At 42.7% G+C, this 20,246-nt stretch overlaps 1 protein-coding gene across 1 annotated transcript in view; it reads right to left on the minus strand.

The window, feature by feature from the left end:
* The window catches only part of FOCAD (focadhesin), a 1,210,644-nt gene that overhangs the window by 20,902 nt on the left and 1,169,496 nt on the right, over nucleotides 1–20,246 (minus strand). The window contains exon 44 of the mRNA XM_078675948.1: nucleotides 945–1,196. Within this exon, the coding sequence (XP_078532074.1) occupies nucleotides 945–1,196 (252 nt within the window). The remainder of the gene's footprint in view (nucleotides 1–944; nucleotides 1,197–20,246) is intronic.

Here is a 20,246-nt window from a genome sequence, read left to right on the forward strand (position 1 = left end):
AAGGCCCAATACCAAGTGAGGTTCTAATTCTGATACATGCTGTAACTCCAGCACATATCGCACTTCCGAGATGAACGTTCAACCGCCCTCCAGCAATTTTCCGCAAGTACATTTTGGCAGGTCAAAATTTGCCAGGGGAAATGCCAGGTAAACAGCAATAGATGATGAATTTGGCGAAGTAAGAACTCAAATGAACATGTTAAACCCCACTTTAAATGAAAGCTAACAATGGGCTGCATTTATCACACTCAGCAAATACCAGATCCTACACGGTTGATATTTACCATGTGGTAGACACCACAACTCCATCAACCTCACCGCTCTTAGAGTGCTCCGGGGTGGATGAGTCAAAAGTGAAATCAGGCTTCTGCGCACACTTTTCTGCAATTTTTGCCTCTTTCACAGAAATCTGCCCAGTCAAAATTGGTAGGTTTTCCTGGCGAAACATGTATGGAGAAAGACACGGATGTGCGGATATTTACGCATAACTCCATATCCAGATTCAGTCGGAAACAAGCCCCCCCCCTCTCCCCCACCCCCAAAATGAGGATTACTAAAATCTCAAAATAAACCCATCATAGATTGACCGAAGATATAATCTCGGCGAGACCGATCGAGACGTTCTATTTATAGAAATAAGAACAAAAAACACAGTGTTTTCCCTTTCCAGTAAAACAGACATGTGCCTCTTGGTAAAGTGTAAAGGCCTCTCCGCTTGACATGCTATTATAGATGTCTGTGTTGAAGCTGCAGTGAATTCGGGAGAGGATATTCTGGAAAGAAAATCCATCTTCTAGAAAACAAATTCGGAAAACTAGAATCCTCGAGAGGTTAAATACAATGAATTTCTCTAAATAAGTAACTGAATATATTTGACAATACTGTGAGCAGGAGGAATGGGGGACACAAACATTGGCATAATTCAGGTATTCCAGCGCCGGTACCTTTTGTATTTGTGCTTTCCAAGGCTCTTTCGCCAGCAGCATGAGTAGGCTTTTGGGAAGAACTGTTACAATTCCCTGCACTGCGAGGTAGGCAAGGGGCGTGGCGCCGAGAGTATGCGCACTGGCTCCTGACAGCACATCATCCTGTTTCCGTGGCAACCACTTTGCTCCGATTCCAAGCAGTAGGGGCGTGGCATGGTCAGCCCAGGATACGACCGCAGCTGCAAATATCCAGAGGAGGAAGTTCACGGCCTAGAGAGGGGAATAAGACAAGAGGCTAGATTAGTAAAGTCTCAAGTAAGACCACGTCGTTCCCTCTAATGCGTACACATCCAATACCAGACAGTTGTGCAACAATTGATCAGTGCATGCACGAGGGTCATTTAATTGACTAAGTTACAGAACTTCTGTAGGTCGGCATGGGGCATACCAGGTTGCTGATTTAAAACACAAATGCAACAAAGGCTTTGGTTTGGTCCAGCATTCACTGCAGTTTGGGACTGCGCTAAATTTGAATTTACGCAACCCCCATTAAGTTGCAAGTATTTGGTTTTCCTAGATTTGTACGCAATAGGCACGTTTGCAATAATTCATGCCACAAAGAAAAACTTGCAGAGAAAAGTCCGCATGCATTTTTTACCATGGCTACCTTTAATTAGAGGGCAACAATGTTCAAGCATAGAAAAAACATTGCGTGTCAGTGGCAAACTTAAAACTTGTGTAATTTTGCGACCTAAAAGCAAAATATTGGAAACTTCAGTTGTGTAAAAAAAAGAAAATCTTTGCACAACTCTAAATTAACGCAACACAGACAGAAATACCACTCTAATTGCAAGGCTAGGTTTACAGGATGAGGGGTTCTCTTCGTAGGCTACCACCATCTGAAAATATAGCACAATCAAAGAATACCAGAACAGAACATTTGGAAGACAGGCTAAAAAGCAACAACCAGACACCCAGCATACACATAATTCCCACCCTCCACAATCAAGCAACTATTACAGGGCACTGTGTTGAATGGAATTCAATTTATAACATTTCCACAACAAAAAAACAAAACATTAAATGCAAGAGCTCAGTGAATTTACATCGTTACAGTAATCCAGGTAAATTATTTATTGAACAAACTGATACATTTACCTTCATAGTGAAGCTGCTTCTCCACGTCCGTAGGCAGTCACCTATTTTTAACATGAGGTTACAGTGACTCCTGTTGATGAGACGGCAATCTGCTAAATAAGCGGTCCAGCAAGAGCTTTACATGCTGGAAGCAGACATGGATGTCCTATGTCTCCATTTAAACACAGTACGAATTACGGTGTTGCCTTCAATCAATGGACTTGCATGTAAGTTAGCACTTTAGTATATACATGATCATTCCCAATGCTAGCCTATGAAAGGAGTAGGCCTCAACAGTGAGAAACAAAACATGCTGTTTGTCACTACCAGGACATGCCACACATAAAGGCACATGTCCTACCTTTTTCTTACACAGCACCCTGCCCATAGGGCTACATAAGACCTACCTTAGGGGTGATCTATATGTAGCAAATGGTTTAAGGCTAGGCAAGGAGTTTTAAATGCCAAGTTAAAGTCGCAGTAAACTATGCACGCAGGCTCGGCAGTGGCAGGCCTGAGACAGGTTTGAAAGGCTATTCTGTGGGTGGCACAAGCAGTGCTGCAGCCCCACTAGTAGCATTTCATTTACAAGCCCTGGGTGAGTGATTTGGCGCTATATAAGTACCAGTTAACATTAACATATGGTATACCACAGTACAAGGGACCTACATGTGAATCAAATATGCCAAACAGGTGTAAACCAATCATACCATGTTTAGAAGAGAGAGTATATGCACTTTAACACTGATTGGCAGTGGTAAAGTGTCCAGAGTCCTAAAGCCAACAAAAAAGGTGGTCAGAAAAATAGGCGGAGGAAGGAAAAAAGTTTGGGGATAACCCTGCAAAAAGGGCCAGGTCCAACAACTATCACTGTAAAACTCTCTGTGTAATTAACAACTATGACACTGCTATCGATAACATGAATCAGTACTGTTTGCTCTTACGTTTCTAAGAAAAAATATGAAGTTTTAAAAGAAAAAGTAGCCTGAATGGAAGGCGCTGGGGACTTAGTACTCCCAAAGGACCAATACATTGCAGTGATTTTGGTCAGTGGCCAAGGTCTAAGGATGCGAAGAATAGCACAGATGGTACTGTATACCTCTGTTTAAATATCCATTTGTTTATTTAAATTATTATCTCTTGAAATCAGCAGTCATACGAGTCGTTTATGTGATAAATCCTTTAGTTCTTTGCGCACTTAGATATGATTAGACGCAGGTCTTTGGTCAGCTTAAATTATTTGCTAAGCCAACACATATCACCCTTTGAAGGAGATTCTAGTTAGAGCCTCCTCAATTTCTAAGGATATTAAAACAATTACATAATCTGCTGTACTACAATTTGTGCTACATATACCACAAACCTGGCTGTGTCATCAAACGAGGCACTGCAAACTCTGTGTTGTCATAACAAAAGTGCTTCTATGTCTACTTTGCAATTTTGCATCATGCATAGTTCTGTACGTAAAAGGAAGTAATTGTTATATAAAATTTACTTAAATGCATATTGCACCTATTGTTAAGCAGAAATGTGGGCTCGCCTTAAAAACAGCTATCAAGATTAAGTATAAAGTAGCATATGAATTTAGCAATGAGAGAGCATACTAATAAAATATGTTTGGCAATCATTTGCAAGGTCCCTGAATACGCTTCTAAGTTTACATTTGAAATTATTTGGAAAGAACAAGTAGAGTAGCCTCGTTAGAGAGCAGCCAAGAAGTCTTAAGAACGCTGTTAGAAATGCTCTTATCTTCTGGCAGACAATCATGTGGTTCATGTTTAAATGACGTCTGTGTTTGGGTTACTGCTGTTGGTGAGCACTTTAAACTGGGTGTGCAAAATTCTTTGTGGTCAGGGGTATAGATGATGTGATGCCACCTACGAGCTGAAGTGGAGGTTACTTATCTGTTTGCCAACATGACTTTGATGCTCACTCTTCAACTTAATTCTACAACAAAGAAAGACTCGCTGGAGCTGTACACAAGCTTCTGCATCCTCATTGGAAGCAGAGTTCCTATTCACAGAGCAGTTACCAAGCTTCAACTCAAGTGGCAGCATTTTGTCCATAGGTTAAATGAGGAGTTTATGGTTTGGAAAATTAGGAATTTTAACAGGTTACTGTGGATTTAGACTCACATGATGACATGAACTTCATAACCAAACCAATCTTCAGTGAGAAATCCGAGCTAACAAGTCTCCGGTAAGAAAGCCTAGCAGACAAAGAGTAGATAGTAATCTTGAGATTTCTACTATGACAATCAGTGTTGCTTCTTTTTTTGCCTCATTGACATCAGGTATCATCAATATGAGGCGAACCTCGGTTTCCAGTTGAGAAGCAAGGCATGGACATCCTACCTTGGAAGGCCAAGACATCCTTAGATTTCCATTCCCTGATTACTTTAGGGTGTCTCACATTACCAGAATTTGCAGAAAGAGGACTTGTGGTTAGCCACCACGTATCACATGCAGTGCTTATGGGGGTGTTACACAGACATATTCGCTCTCATTTGTTGTAAGGCTCAAAATCTGACTTAGGAGGCGACATAGCACAGAGAAAAGAATCTCAGACATTGACAAACTGCTACGGACACTCATTGGAGTTCTATATTACATCCTCAGTTGAATGTGGAAAAAACAACCAATGTCCTAAATATGTGGAGTCCCTTTACACAGCCAATACATCACTTCTTGAACTGTGGCTTCTGAACTCGACAGACAAAACGGCTTTAGTCCTGCGGCTGCGATATAATATATATACACACACACACACACACACACATATTTATATGTATGTATATATATATACAGCCGTAAACATTTAATAACATTCTCTCCAATGACTTCAAACGATCATTGGAGAGGGCACTTGAAGACAGGGTCACTGCTGGACGCTCTTGCAGGAGTGACTAAACAGCCATTAGGTACAGAGCAGTATTTTATACAAGTATGAAAAAACACTGGGTTTTCCAGTAGAAAGGGTGAGTAGTACGAACTTACTTAGAATGGCAACACTGAACAAGTACTAATTAATAAATAAGTCCTTTTTTGAAAATGAAAGTCAGCAAAATGAAATAAACGAGTCAATAATTGTTTTAATTAAGACACCAACCAATAAAATAAGCCAATGAGAGAGGCTTGGTCAAAGTCCGCAACTTCACTGAAGTGACCCTATTGATATGGGCCTTTTCTTAAACGGATGATAAAATATGTGGCCTTTAGCATACATCACTGAAGCATTATAATAAATGTTGCTGTTTGCTTGCCTTCTTTGTCCTCCTTTCTACTGTTGATTTTTAGGTTGAGCCTAGCGGCAGCGCACATGTACTGCTCACTCTGTGAGACTATAGTAGTAGAGTATGGGAAAGAAACCAGCGCCCACTCTTCGCCCACATTTTTCATTGGTGTGTCTCATTGTCTTTCGCAAATGCTGCCTTCGGATTCGTTAATAGGCTTGCTAGTTCCTCCTCAGTACGGCCGTGTCTTCATCTGTAACCTCCCATGGCTACTGGCCCCTTTACTTCGGTTGTTACACGGGACCTGTTATTTAGTCTGTAAGAACTATTTACTTTATTGAGTTTCTCGTACTGCAGGCCGGACATGCGCTGCTTCAGCTTAAGCCGCTTGTGTGTTTTTTAAGCAGCACGGCCACCCCGTAACAAGGGCGCCCGTTTTCAATCACTTTAACCCGGCATTATCTCTGGTCTGTTTCACCATCCCTACCCCCGTAAAAAGGATATAGAAATAATTAGCAAATTTAGTCTTGTGATTTCCAGGTAGCACATCTGTGTTACATGTCATCCGCCACCTGACAGGGTTGTTTTCATAAGTCTGTTTTATTAGCAACAACACTGCCACCACCACTATCACCACCACCACCACCACCAATACCAATACCACCACCACTACCATCAATTCCAATACCACCATCAATACCAATACCACCACCACCACCACCAATACCATTAACAATATCACCAATACCACCACCAGCAATACCATCACCACCGATACCAATACCACCACCCATACCACCACAAATACCACCACCACCAATACCACCTGCACCACCAGTACCACCACCAATACCGTCACCACCACCAATACTACCACCTCCACCACCACCAATACCACTACCACCAATACCACCGCCAATACCAAAAACACCACCATCACCACCATCACCAATACCACTACCACCAATAACAACTGTACCACCAGTACCACCACCAGCAATACCTCCACCACCACCAATACAACCACCTCCACCACCACCAATACCACTACCACCAATACCGCCAATACCAAAACCATCACCACCAATACCAATATCACCAATAACACTACCACCACCACAATACCACTACCACCAATACCACAATACCACCACCATCAATACCACCACCAATACCCCACTAATACCAATAACACCACAAACTACCAATACCACCACCACCAATACTATCGCCACCACCACTACCAATAATACTATCACCAATCCCATCACCACCAATACCACCACCACCAATACTACCACCAATACCACCACTACCAATACTATCACCAATACCACCAATACCACCACCTCCAATATGAATACCACCACCACCACTACCAATACCACCACCACCACCAATACCACCATCAATACCACCATCTCCAATATGAATACCACCACCAATACCCCCACCATCAAACCCACCACCAATACCGCCAGCACCAATACCACAACCAACACCAATACCTCCTCCACCACCACCACCACCACCAAGACCACCACCACCAATAACAATACCATCACCAATACCAATACAACCTCCACCAATACCACCACCCTCATCAATACCACCCTCAAAACCACTAATAACACCACCACCACCACCAATAACACCACCACCACCACCAATACCATCACCACTAATACCACCACCACCAATAATACTATCACCAATGCCATCACCATTACCAATACCGCCTCCACCACCAATACCGCCACCAATACCACCACCACCAATACCACAACCAGCAATACCGCCACTACCAATACCATCACCAATACCACCACCACCAATACCACCTATACCACCACCTCCAATATGAATATCACCACCACCAATACCAGTACCACCACTACCTATACCACCACCAATCCCACCATGACCACCAATCCCACCACCAACAATACCACCACCTCCAATATGAATACCCCCACCACCAATACCACCACCACCTGCACCACCAATACCACCACCACCAATACCCCCACCATCAATACCACAACCAACACCAATACCTCCACCACCACCAATAACAATATCATCACCAATACCACCATGAATACCTCCACCAAAACTAATACCACCACCAATACCACCAGCCTCACCAATACCATCAAAACCACTAATACCACCACCACCAATTTCATCACAACCACTAATATCACCACCAATACCACCACAAATAAAAATACAACCACCGCTAATACCACCACCAATACCGCCACCACCAATAACATCACCACTACGAATACTACCACCACCACCACAACCACCAAAACTACCACCACCACCAATACCAGTACCACCACCACCAATACCATAATCAATACCAATACCACCACCACCGATACCACCACCAATACCACCACCACAATACTACCACCATCAATACCGCCACCACCAATACAACCACCTTCACTACTACCAATACTACTACCACCAATACCACCACCACCACAACCACCACCAATCAAATGCCACTGCCACCAATACCACAACCACCAATACCACCATCCAATACCACCAATACCACCACCTCCAATATGAACACCACCTCCTCAACCACCTGCATCACCAATACCCCCACCACCCCCAATCCCACCACCACCAATACCAAAACTACCACCACAAGCACCACCAATACCAGCACCACCAAAACCACCTCCACCATCACCACCAATACCATCACCAATACCCGCACTACCACCACCAATACCACTTGCACCACCAATCCCACCACCAACACCAATACCATCACAACCACCAATACCGCTACCTCCAATACCACCACCACCACCTCCACCAAGACCACCACCAATAACATCACAACCACCAATACCAATACAACTACCAACACCACCAAAACCACCAATACTAATACCACCAATACCACCACTGATACCCCCACCAATAATACCCCCACCACCAATACCACCACCACCAATACCACCACAAATACCACCACCAATACCAGTACCACCACCAACAATACCAATACCCCCACCATCAATACCACCACCATTAATACCACACCACCACCAATATCACCATCAATACCACTACCGCGACCACCAATACTATCAATACCATCACCAATACTACCAATTTCAATACCAATACCACCCCCACCAATACCCCCACCATCAATACCACCTGCACCACCAATGCTACCACCACTAATATCACCACTACCAATACCAGCACCACCAAGACCACCTCCACGAATACCACCAATACCACCACAAATACCACCACCTCGCTCACTAATAATAGCAGGGGCACTGTACGATGTTGGAACTGCAGCCGAGACCATCCCTCCCTCCCTCCATGCCTGCCATAAAGCACAGCCCATCCTGCACCAGAAGGTGAAGCCCGGGCCCTACTACATATGGAGTGTTTTTTATAAGGACAAAGATAGCAATGACACTACGCAATGCCACACTGCACACTCAAATCACAGAGAGGGCAGGAAATACCCCCCCCTCCTGCATTTCCTCCTGGGCCACACAAGTGTAATCACAGCGCAAAAGGATTTGGGTTGGAGTGCTTTGTTAGTGTTTATAGCTCGGATCATATGCAACTCTCACTTCACACTTTATGTCTGTGTAATTTACAACACTTACACATTTTCTACACTGCAATAGTTATCACTACTTTGAAGACGTCGCAGGCTGGTCTCTTCCTCTGATATTTACAAACTAACGACTGGTCGAGAAGGCCCTTTTTGCAATGCAATAGACCTCGCATTAGCAAGAGTTTAAGCTATTAGTATTGTAAATGACAATGCCATCATCTACAATGCCAATAGCTCAAACTCACGTGAATGCGTGACCTATTGCATTGCAAATGCTTGTTTCTTAAAGTGGTAAAATCAATAGCTGAAAAACGAATTCTAAATGTGAATCATTGCACCACTAACGAGACTGTGCGTGTGAGGTACACATAAAAAAGCTCTTCCTTTTCTAATCAGTAATTCAGAAAGTACTGCTCTCTGAGTTATTGTGTTTAATAGCACATTCGACTCAGCATGGAAATAGTTAGTAAGAAGCGAGCTCTTTGAGTTTTGAGGCACTTGTCTGAATGGGAGCAATTTTGACTGCAAGCAGAATCAGAAATAATGTTCCCAGAACTTGGTCCAGAAAATCAACGTATTTTTTTTTAAACAGCACACGGTTATAAACAAATAAATCCGGGCCAAATTGTAATGCTGTTGTTGGCTTTTAAAGTGTTTTTACATGTCCTTGACAAAGTGGTGATCCTGTTCTCTATTCACGGCGTGCTACCTCCTGTTTCCCTCGTGTTTCCTTAATCTGTGACAGCTTTTCCGTTGTATACAGTCCATTTTTCCCGACTGTGCCTTGCTGTGTATTCGTTTGTTACCACAACAGTGCCTTTTGTATCCTTAATACTTCCATACCCCAGCCTCCACTGATGCTTTTTAAGTAACCTTTTAAAAAGCGTGGGTTTGACTTCTGCTGGTTTGACGGTTGAACTGCTTTTAAAACAAGAATGCCAAAAGGTTTTTAATGTCTACATACTGTGGAACTTGTGGTTCTTCTTTCAAATGTCCTTTCCAGGCCGCTCACACAGCCAGGAAGACATAATGAAGGCACACAGAGAGGTATGATTTTACAGTGGCTGACATCAGCCCAACTGAACGTGTGTGTGATCAACTATTACAAAAGGTTGGGCCTTCACCTTGCACAACAGAATCTGCAATTGCAGTCCCTCACCCTTTCCAACTACCAAAGGGCAGTTCTTCAGGAAGTCTAACCAGCAGCCCCTGGCTAACAAAGTCTTCATTGAATTTCAGTGCCCGGGTTACCACGCTCCAGCCACAAGAATGCTTCCCACGTCCAGGGAAAGCAGTACCCCCGCTCCATCTTGTGCGATGTCAAACCAGAAGCGTCCAAAATGGATCCCACCTCCCTTTAAAATGTAAAATGTAAGCCAAACTTGACAAGCATTTGCGCAATCTCCTTTCAAGGTCTGCGCCCAGCCATTGTTTTAAGCCTCCAACCAAATTGTCTTTGCTGAAGCGGTGGTCTAGTGGTAGCCTAGCATCGCACAGAAGGTTCACCAGATTCTAGTGCCTGTCAAAAATACCGAGTATAGCACTTCCTTCACATGCACATAACATTGCTTCTGTCTAGGAATCTCAAATTGCATGGTCTCAAACAGTGCCTCCTTCAGTCAAGAAATCCGACATGAAAAACTGATCTTTTACTTGTAATTAAAATTTTGAATTGTTGCCTCTCCTTTTTTCTTTAAATAACCCTCTTCTTCTTAAACCATCCTCTGCATGACCTTTCTCTCTGGGAATAACCTTCTCTAAGGCATTATCTGCATGCTTTTCTCTCTAGGCACAGCTTTAATCTCTATTATTGTATTTATGCAATTCACCCACAACTCATTTCAAGATTACAAGCTCCCCTATTATAAAATTCATACCCCGTACAAACTAAAACAACACCTAACCTCTTTTTAGCTCATCTATTAACTCATCAAACATCTGCACTACCTCTCCCCCCAAATGATAACACCTAACTCCTATCAATGTAATCTATCACAAAGGAACTGGAGTGAATGCATGGAAAGGTTTGCTTGAGCACACAAACACTAATCCCAAACACCAGCAGTTACATATAACACCAATAACCTCTAGTTACGGAGCAGCGTGCTGCTTGGCGTAAGAGTGCTTCATTCAGGCATAGTAAGTGCTACATAAATGCAAGTAGAATAAAAGCGCATTCTCAAATAAAAGTTTCTCCTTTGTGTGACTGGAGTGTAGGGAAAGGAGGTAAAAACATGGTGCTTTTTTTTTTTGGGGAACAAAGTTTTTCTTTTATATTTTGCTAGTCAAGCTCATTTGCTGGTAACATTCAGGGAGTGTCTCAAAACCCACCTCTTCACAATCTTCCTGCCATCGACTGTCCCTCTTCCCTTCTAACATCCACTTTACTGTGATGACCTGTTCTGTTCTCTTGTACATGTGTATGCATTTATTGTCCCGAATTATCACTGTAAATGTGACTGTGTGTTTATGTTTACGCACATTTGGGCTATCTATCTATACTCAATAAAATTAACAATAAAATAATTGGTAATTTGACAAACACAATCATCTGTTGTTAAGCCCCAATTAGTTATAAAAGACCATGTTTTTTGACTGTAAATTTGACATGGAAAGACCCAGCATGATCACACAGGCTGCTTGCATGTGCTCCCTTCCAAGTGGCTGGGCGTAAAGGACTGTAACACAAAGCTTGTTTGCAGTCACTCAAAGTAAAAGGAGCCAATGGGCAAAGTGGGCTGACTTGTTGCTCCAGTATGCTGTGGTGGGCGAAAGCAAACAGTGAATGACAGTTTAATCGACCAATGGATGAAGCCGGCTGACCAAAAGAAATGCCTCGTACTAACTGAGGCATGTGGAATTTGTTGTAGTAACCACAAAATCCAGCATGTAATGCCCTACTTTGGATTTGTTTCAGACTTCTAAGTTTGAAGTATGACACATTTATGGGACTCAGTAAATAAATACCTTACACAGTGGTGTTAGTATTTACCTGGTCCAGTAAATACCTCATGCTCTCCATTCCATGCGCTATAAGAACTTAACTCAGTTCTCCCAAAGTGCACACACATTTGAATACAGAAAACACTGTTTTGGTGTTCTAATGTGCATGTGCGAGGCATGACTACCTTTTCATGCAAGTTGTCCCCTAATTCTCTGTAACAAATTGGGTTACTGGTTGAATGGGGTGTGAGCCCTGGTCAAGCATCAACCACAGGGTGAGGCACAAGCCAACCTTAAATTAACATGTGCTCAACCCTCTGGTACCTTTGCACAGAGCAGTCAGGCTAAACCTAAAGGAAATGTGTAAAGTATTTGTTCAGTACAAACACAGCAATAAAGTAAAAACACACCACAACAAAATCCTACACTAATTTAGAAAAATAGAGAAAATGTTAATAAATAATTTGACACCAAAATGTCAAAACTCCAATCAGCAGAACGAGAGTTATGAATTTTTAAAGATTTGAGTAAAGATAGCACCAAAAAGCATAACGCATCAAGCTTGGTAATCTGATCACACTGGATTAGGTCAAAGTCATACTTTCAAGCCATATGTGATGGAGTGCAGGTTAGCTAGGCACCATATTAGTCCAGCTGAAGGTTTACCTTCTCAAATCAGTGCCAAGAGTCCCGCTCGCAGAGGAAGGAGGCATGCGGAGCTGGGAAAGCATTGCAGGAGGCTGCCGGAGTAGCGCGAAGAGCAGCCCAGATGTCGCGGGTGAGCGTTGCTGGAGCTTTGTGTTAGCGGTCCCTGCGAAGTATTAATGCTGTAGCATGAACATGCAGCGGCCGGAGCTTTGCATTGAATGTTAGAGTGGACAGCGAGATCTTGTAGCGAACAAGCCCCGTTGCAAAAAGCACAAAAACCTCAATACCGCTCTATGAGGCCACACCAAGGGTTAAGGACCTGAGGGACACCACTTGGAGGTCAGGAACTCGCTTCAGCTGAGTCCAGGTGCTGGTGCAGGATGTTGGGGAGCCTTTTAAGTATTTGAGGCTCAGGTCAGGAGGCCAGTAGACTAGCCCTTGGAGTCACTCTGGTAGACCTGGGTTCAACGTTGAAGCTCCAGGTCTCCTCTTCTAGGCAAAAGGACAGAAGAGCAGCATTTCAGCAGGGCAGGAGTCCAGCAGAGTAGCAATATTTTCAACAGGACAGCAGTTCTTCAAAGTAGTAGAGTCCACAGGTCCAGAAGTGTACTGAAGAGTTGGTGTACGAGGTCCAGTATTTTTACCCAGTTGTGCATTTGAAGTGTGTAGAACCTTCTAGAGGCATGCACATGTGCCCTGCCTTCCATGCCCTGGCTCCAGTCTAACTACAGGGGGTATTCAGTCCTTTATGAGGAGGCAGGACACAGCATATTTAAGTGTACGTTGGTCTGTGCCCAGCTCCCCTCTGCCATCCTGCCAGTGATGGCACATCCAGGCACACCTATGCGCTCTACTGTTTGTGGCTGTCTAGGAGGATTACACAAACCCAACTGTCAGCTACACCCAGTCATGTGACCCAGAGTCAGGCTGCAGTCATCAAATGGTTAAGGCAGGAAAATGCCAATGTCCTAAGAGTAAGAAAGTTATTTTCATAAGTGCACACCTTCCCTTCTCTGATGAATTAAAATGTGGCTGTAATTGCAAATAGATGCATGCATAACTGCGCCGTGGCCGTCCCTTTCCACAGAATATCTGTAAGATGCTTCCAAAGGGGGCAACATTGGTGCCCCTGCTGTTGCACTGCGACAATGAGGAGACTTTCCTCCAAAGTAAACCATATTTCTTCGAGTGATCAATATTAATCCGTTGTAAACCAGTAGAATAATCCAAGTAATCCCAGTTTATTAATTCACTCCAGAGATAGCCTGATGGTACTAGAATGTTTATTCCGCATTTTCAAATATCATATGTCTCCGAATGAGCTTAAACATTGATACGTGCTTATAACATTCCTTCGAGCCAGCACAGTAAAAGCCCAATGCATTTTCAAAGTTGTAATTTAAAATCCACTTCACCATAAATTAAGATTTGTCAATACAATTCCAAAGACATCAAACATGAACTGGGTACCTGTTCCCATTTGGAAATGACAGCTTATTAAAAGTAATAAGGTAACTCCAATGTTATCATATGGGAGAGGTGGGCCTTGCAGTAGTAAAAAACAAACGTAAAAGCTTTTCACTAAAAGACATGTAAAACTTAAAAGTAAATCTCCATCTTTTTAAATATACTGCACCCGGCACTCTGGGCTGTTCAGGACCTACACTAGTTGTGACTTATACGTATTAAAAAGGATGTTTTAGGCCTGGCAAAAGGTTTATTTTGCCAGGTCAACATGGCAATTTAAAACTATACCCACATGTTCTGCAATGGCAGGACTGAGACCCTTACCAGTCAACCTGAGTGAGTGGCCCAGCCACTGCGGCATTTTAATTTAGAGGCACTGGGTACATGCAGTACCACCTTACTAGAGACTTACAAGTAAATTAAGTGTGTCAACTAGGTATGAGCCAATGTTACCATGTGTTAAGGAGAGCACAAGCACTTTAGCACTGGTTAGCAGTGGTAAAGTACACAGAGTACTAAGGCCGCCCACATTTTTTTTTAGCAAAAAAAGGAGTTATTTACAAATTACTTTTTTACCACCACTTCCCACATTTTGTGCGTACAAGACATGACATCTCATTACATAAGGCATCTTTCGTGTCATTTTCTCCTCGCCCTCACAAGTCTCGCTCTTCCCAGCCCCGGTTCTGTCAAAAATAACTATCACTATCTTGCTCAAATGCCACAGATCGTGAACAAAATGGGTAAATGACAGCTTGCACAATCAGACGACATCCACATTGTGTACGCATGAATGCGGTACATTTGTAAAGCAATACCAGATTAGGCAACTGCTATCTGCTAAGACATGTGGAACTGCAAGAGGAAAAAGGAAATATGACTCAGAGAACGTTTAAATATAATACTGTTCTGTCCGGCCAGTAACTACTGTATTTGACTGCACAACTGTAGCTATTCCAAAAGGGTTCTGGTTTTAAATAGAATGGTATATTTTAGGGATGATGAAACACAAAAGCTAATATGCTTTCCACAGTTCTTTTGTTCATAGCTGTTTCCTTAGAATTTTCCTTTTTGGCATACTTTTTGGGGGCTCTAACCTCTATGGACCTATCACACTGCATATCTTTCACTGTTCAGAGGCACCCTTGATGTTCTCTGGGAAAGGGGAGAACCTCTCTTGGTTTGCTGGAGTTCAGTATTGAAGCAGTCGTCCCTTACACCCCTCTTAGACTCTTCTGAATAAGTCTGACTGGCGGCATCTGATCGTAATTAAGGTGCCTTGGGGCATCCATGGGAATTGCCTACCGTCCTCCCACTGTTTAAAAGCGCAGAGGCAAGGTGTGAACTGTGTTTATATTTATTTTTTAATAAATGCAATGTTTGTGAACATTAGAAGGAGCCATGGTTGGCGTAAAAATCTTCGCAAACATTAGTGTATATGGGTTATGCTAACAGGATTTGCGATCATTGCTGGTGCACTTGCTTTTATAGTTAACCCTAAGAGACTGCAAACATTTACCATTTTGTATGAATCACTGCTGTAAGGTGAAACATGAGAGCTGCTCACAGAGGACAAAACAGACATCCTCTTCTCGCTATTGCTTCTATTCAGGTAATAAGGAGGGAGTTCAAATTGTTTCCTTCTAGAGGGGCTCCTGGGGGTTCATCTGGAGCCCCTGCACACAATATCGTCCTCTCTGAGGAGAGAAACTTGACAGCAGCCAGATTTGACATTTCAAACTGTGGAAAACACCAGACAGGTACTGGGTCACTGGTCACTACCAACTGCTACCATTTGTGTATATCTGCTATAGCTGCCTACTAGACAACTAAATCTTTCCTTGATTGGAACCTGTGGGATCAGTTGTTGCAGAAGGGTATCCAGAGTTTGTAGTCTGTGTGTTACCACTTCCTCTTGACTGGGACTGAGCCAATGCCTCACTGGTATCCCGCTTGCACGCCTTGCTTATGCTGTCCTTACCAAATGTGGAAGTCCAAGCCATCCCAGGAGTAGTGCACCTACAGAGAGCCTGAAGATAGCTTGAATCCTCTGCATCCTTCACCATGAGAAGGAGGCTCGCTCCTGAGAAATCAAATCTGGCACATACAAATTACAGTGAACAACTGCAAAATCTTGGCAATCAACCCTTTTATGCACCACCTATTATTCTTTTTTATGTATTCCTTTAATTGTTCCTTTTGACTAGCTTTCTGCAAAGGTCCAACACTCAGAGGGTGGTTAGCTAGCCAGATGCAAGGGTTTGGTCAAGGGCCATCTAAAAGGGCAACGTATCACATGATGATTGTTGTCCCAAAATGGTTTAGCTCAACAACATCCCATTTGGTTGAAATCAATACCTCTGTGTTACGGGAGCACGTGTTTCTGGAGCCTTTTTAAGTACTGATGAAACATGGACCTCTTCAGCAGAGACCTGGCACTCTGTTTCCTGGAAATGTATTATTTGTGTGTCAATGTCACTGCTCTTTGGGAAGAAATGATTCATGCTTGAAAACACTAAGTAGCTTGGAGAATTGGTTACCCCTTTACATATCTCTCACTCTTTGTTTTTTACTGTGTTAAAAAATCACCACATCTAAAGATTTTATTTAAATGTTCCTGGGGCAACGTCTGATGTTACTGATTTCTTAGACCCAGGTGGTTTCATATTCAGAAGTGTTCTGGGACCAACTTCTCAGGCAAAGGCATGGTGAAGATGAAAAGAGATTGATGCCGAAATTACTGGTGACAAACCGGAAGCATAGAGAATCAGAAAGTACTCTGGCAAAGATAGCCAGCATATCTTTTTTGAATGCTGGTAACTGCTCAGATGAGAATACGCCTGAGGAAAGGCAATGTGATATAGAAATATCAGAACTGGAACTGGTCTGACTATGCAGAGGACTTCTCCTTCAACCTCTTACTTTTCTTACTATGATGAGAAGAACAGGAATAGCTGTGGTCTTTCTTGAGTTTCTTATGCCTGTGTCCAATTGTGGAGGATCGGGAACAACTCTGTGGGTTTGAGGGATATTTGGGCTACTAAAACGAGGCCATTACAAATGTCACCTCTCTCTTGAGAAATCCCTTACAATGCATCAGCGAGCAAAGACTTCATAAGGAGTCTTGGGATTTACCCCCATACTACAAGCAGTCTAAATGGGTGTTTGGCTCTGGCTCATTCAGGAGGAATGACTGGAAGGGTTTAAGATTTGGGTCTTCAAAACTGTTGGAAAGAAATTATGAAAAAGACAAATAAAAGACCAAAGAGGCCTGAGTGATTCTGGATCCATTAACAATGCAACTGTGGAAAAATGGATCCTAATGTGTGCACCTTATGAGTAACCGATAAATCACTTCCAGTGAAACGGCAAAATGCTGTTCATAATGTCAGATAACATCACCTAGTGCAAGTGACATTTCATTTTCACAGTAAAATTTGCAGATCCAGTTAGGTGCCTAGGAAGAAGTACACTTAAGGAATCTGTACAAATGAGTAAACAATAAATAAGGCTCTGTGACAAAATCACCATATGTAAATGAGCAATTGCTTGTCATACATTTTTATAAATCAATTATTTGAATATGCAAATTATAATTTTCATGACACATCCACAGATGGTCTTTGCCTGCATACTTGTATCAAGTGTTTTACTGTATAGTAAATTCTGTGGCAAGAATTTTCCCTCTCCCCATATCTACCCTAGCAGCATCTGACGAAAATTCGCCATTACCCAGATCTGATGTTTGTAGACAAGCAATAATTGACTTGGTTATGAAGGGAGATTATTAACACTTGTGGTATGGTATTTGCTGATTTTTAACATTTCAGTGTGTTAGACCTGTCCCTTTCTGTAGGGTCATCCCCAAATTCTTTTTTTTTTGCCTTCACCTTAATTTTCTGCAGAAGTCATCTTTGTTGGCCTTAGGACACAGTGCACTGTACCACTGATAACCTGTGCTAAAGTGCTTGTACTTGTAAGTCCCTAACAAAGTGGTACTATATGTAACCCAGGGCCTTTAAATTAAATGCTAATAGTTGGCATGTAGCACTGAGTGTGCCACCTACTTAAGCAGTACTTTAAACATGTTTCAGGATTGTCATTGCAGAGTCTATTTGTGCAGTTTAAATTGCCATTTCGACAAGGCAAAGTAAACCTTTTGCCAGGCCCCAAGCTTCCTTTTAATACATATAAATCACCCGTAAGGTAGGCCCTAGGCAGCCCCAAGGGCAGGGTGCAGTGTAGTTAAAAAGTTGGACATGTACTTTTACATTTTACATGTCCAGGTAGAGAAAAACTCTCAAATTCGTTTTTTACTACTTCAAGGCCTATCTCTCTCATAAGATAACATTGGAGTTGCCTTATTACATTTTATAAGTTTAATTTCCAAATGGTGTCTCTAGAATCCTAATTTAAAATCCTAACTTATGGTGAAGTCGGATTTTAAATTGAAATTCTGAAGATGCCACTTTTGGAAAGTTAAGAAAAAGGGGGGTAAACCTGGTGTTCTAAGTAAATTATGCAATTTCCTTACTGCAATAATCACAATGAGTTGCTTTAAATAATTAGGCCATTTATTATAACTTTTTTTTTAATAGCTTATTTTATCTTTTTGATTTATATACATTAGGAAGAACGTAGGCAAAAAAGATTTCTCGTCCTTCCATTTATCACAATGCAACAAAACATCAATATATTGATGTTTTGTTGCATTGTGATAAATGTCTGTATTGTATATGGTAGTAAATGTTGTAAAGATATGTAAATGTTTGTAAATATAGGAATCATTCGATATATGTTTGTTTGGAAGGACTAGAAGTCTTTTTTGCCTACGTTCTTCCTAATGTATATAAATCAAAAAGATAAAATTAGCTATTCAAGAAAAAAGGTTTAATACATGGCCTAATCATATGGAGCAACTCATTGTGATTATTGTAGTAAGGAAATTGCATAAATTACTTAGAACACCAGGTTCCCCCCCTTTTATTGTACTTATTTAATATGCCTCATCCTGGTTCTGTCCTCTTGAGCCTTACCCCTTCTCTTTGCATACTTTTAGAAAGTTGTCATTTTCTTGTCTTTTGGTGCCTGTAGGGAAATAATTGAACTGAGTGTAGTTGGCAGTCGGACTTTGTGTATTCCACCTAGACAGCCCCACACAATGGGAGCTTAGGTGTGACTGGATGTGCCATCACTAGCAGGATGGGAGAGAGGGGTTGGGTCCAGCCTCGCTTACAACTGAATAGGCGGTGTCCTGTTTCCACACACGGGGTGCATAGCCCCCTGTAATGAGTCTGGAGCTAAGGCCAGGAGGCAGAGCATATGTGCACTTCACAGGCATTCCTCCAGAAGCATCTCTACACTTCAAAGGCGCAGCATGTATAAAAGAAGGACCTCATACACCAACTCTTCAGGGCACTTCTGGACCTGTGGACACTCTGCCTTCTGGACCTGTGAACACTCTGCCAGGATGATGAACTGCTGTGATGCTGAAAGGACTGCCACTCTGCTGGATTACTAGTCTGGAGGAGCTACTTCCCTGCTGTGCTGACCTACTGCCCTCTTGCCTGGGTAGGAAGAACAGGACCTGCAACCCATCTTGAACTCTGGACCCCAGAGTGACTCACAGGGCTAATCTGCTGGCCTCCTGATCGGAGCCTCATGGACATAAAAGTCTCTCCAACAGCTCATGAACCCATCTTGAGCAAGCTCCTGACCCCCAAGTGATGTGCCTCAGGTCCTGAAAACTTGGTGTGGCCTCAAAGAGCTGCACTGAAGTTTTTTGCGCTGAGGTCCTGGACCATTGGTGTGGCTCAGCGGGCTTATAAATCAAACTTTGGGGTCTTCGCGATCAGGCCTGTTCGCACCAAGACAGAGTGCTTGGACCAAAATTCAATACGAGTAGCAGCCAGCCATCTCTTTGCAAAGCCAGCATTAAGCGCCCATGGAGGAATCTCAATGAGAAGCACCAGCCCGCCCATCCGTGACGCCTGACCTGTTCCTCGCGCCATGCTGACCACCGCATCCAACACTCTCCTTCCTCCCGGTTAACCTCTCCAAAATGAACAAGACTCTTGGCACTAAACCTGAGAAGGTAAAACTTCTGTGGGACTTACCTAGGAATGTATCCGCCTCATGGTCCATTGCGGTCGGCCTGAACTTTTGACTTTGATCTGGTCCAGCATGACCACATAGCCACAGTTAGTGCTTTAAGCTTTAAGGCATTATATTGCAGTTCATTCTTTAAAAATTCATAACACCAGTTTTACTGATTGGA

This window comes from Lissotriton helveticus, chromosome 2_1 (assembly GCF_964261635.1).
Source record: "Lissotriton helveticus chromosome 2_1, aLisHel1.1, whole genome shotgun sequence".
In the NCBI taxonomy this organism is placed as follows: Eukaryota; Metazoa; Chordata; class Amphibia; order Caudata; family Salamandridae; genus Lissotriton; species Lissotriton helveticus.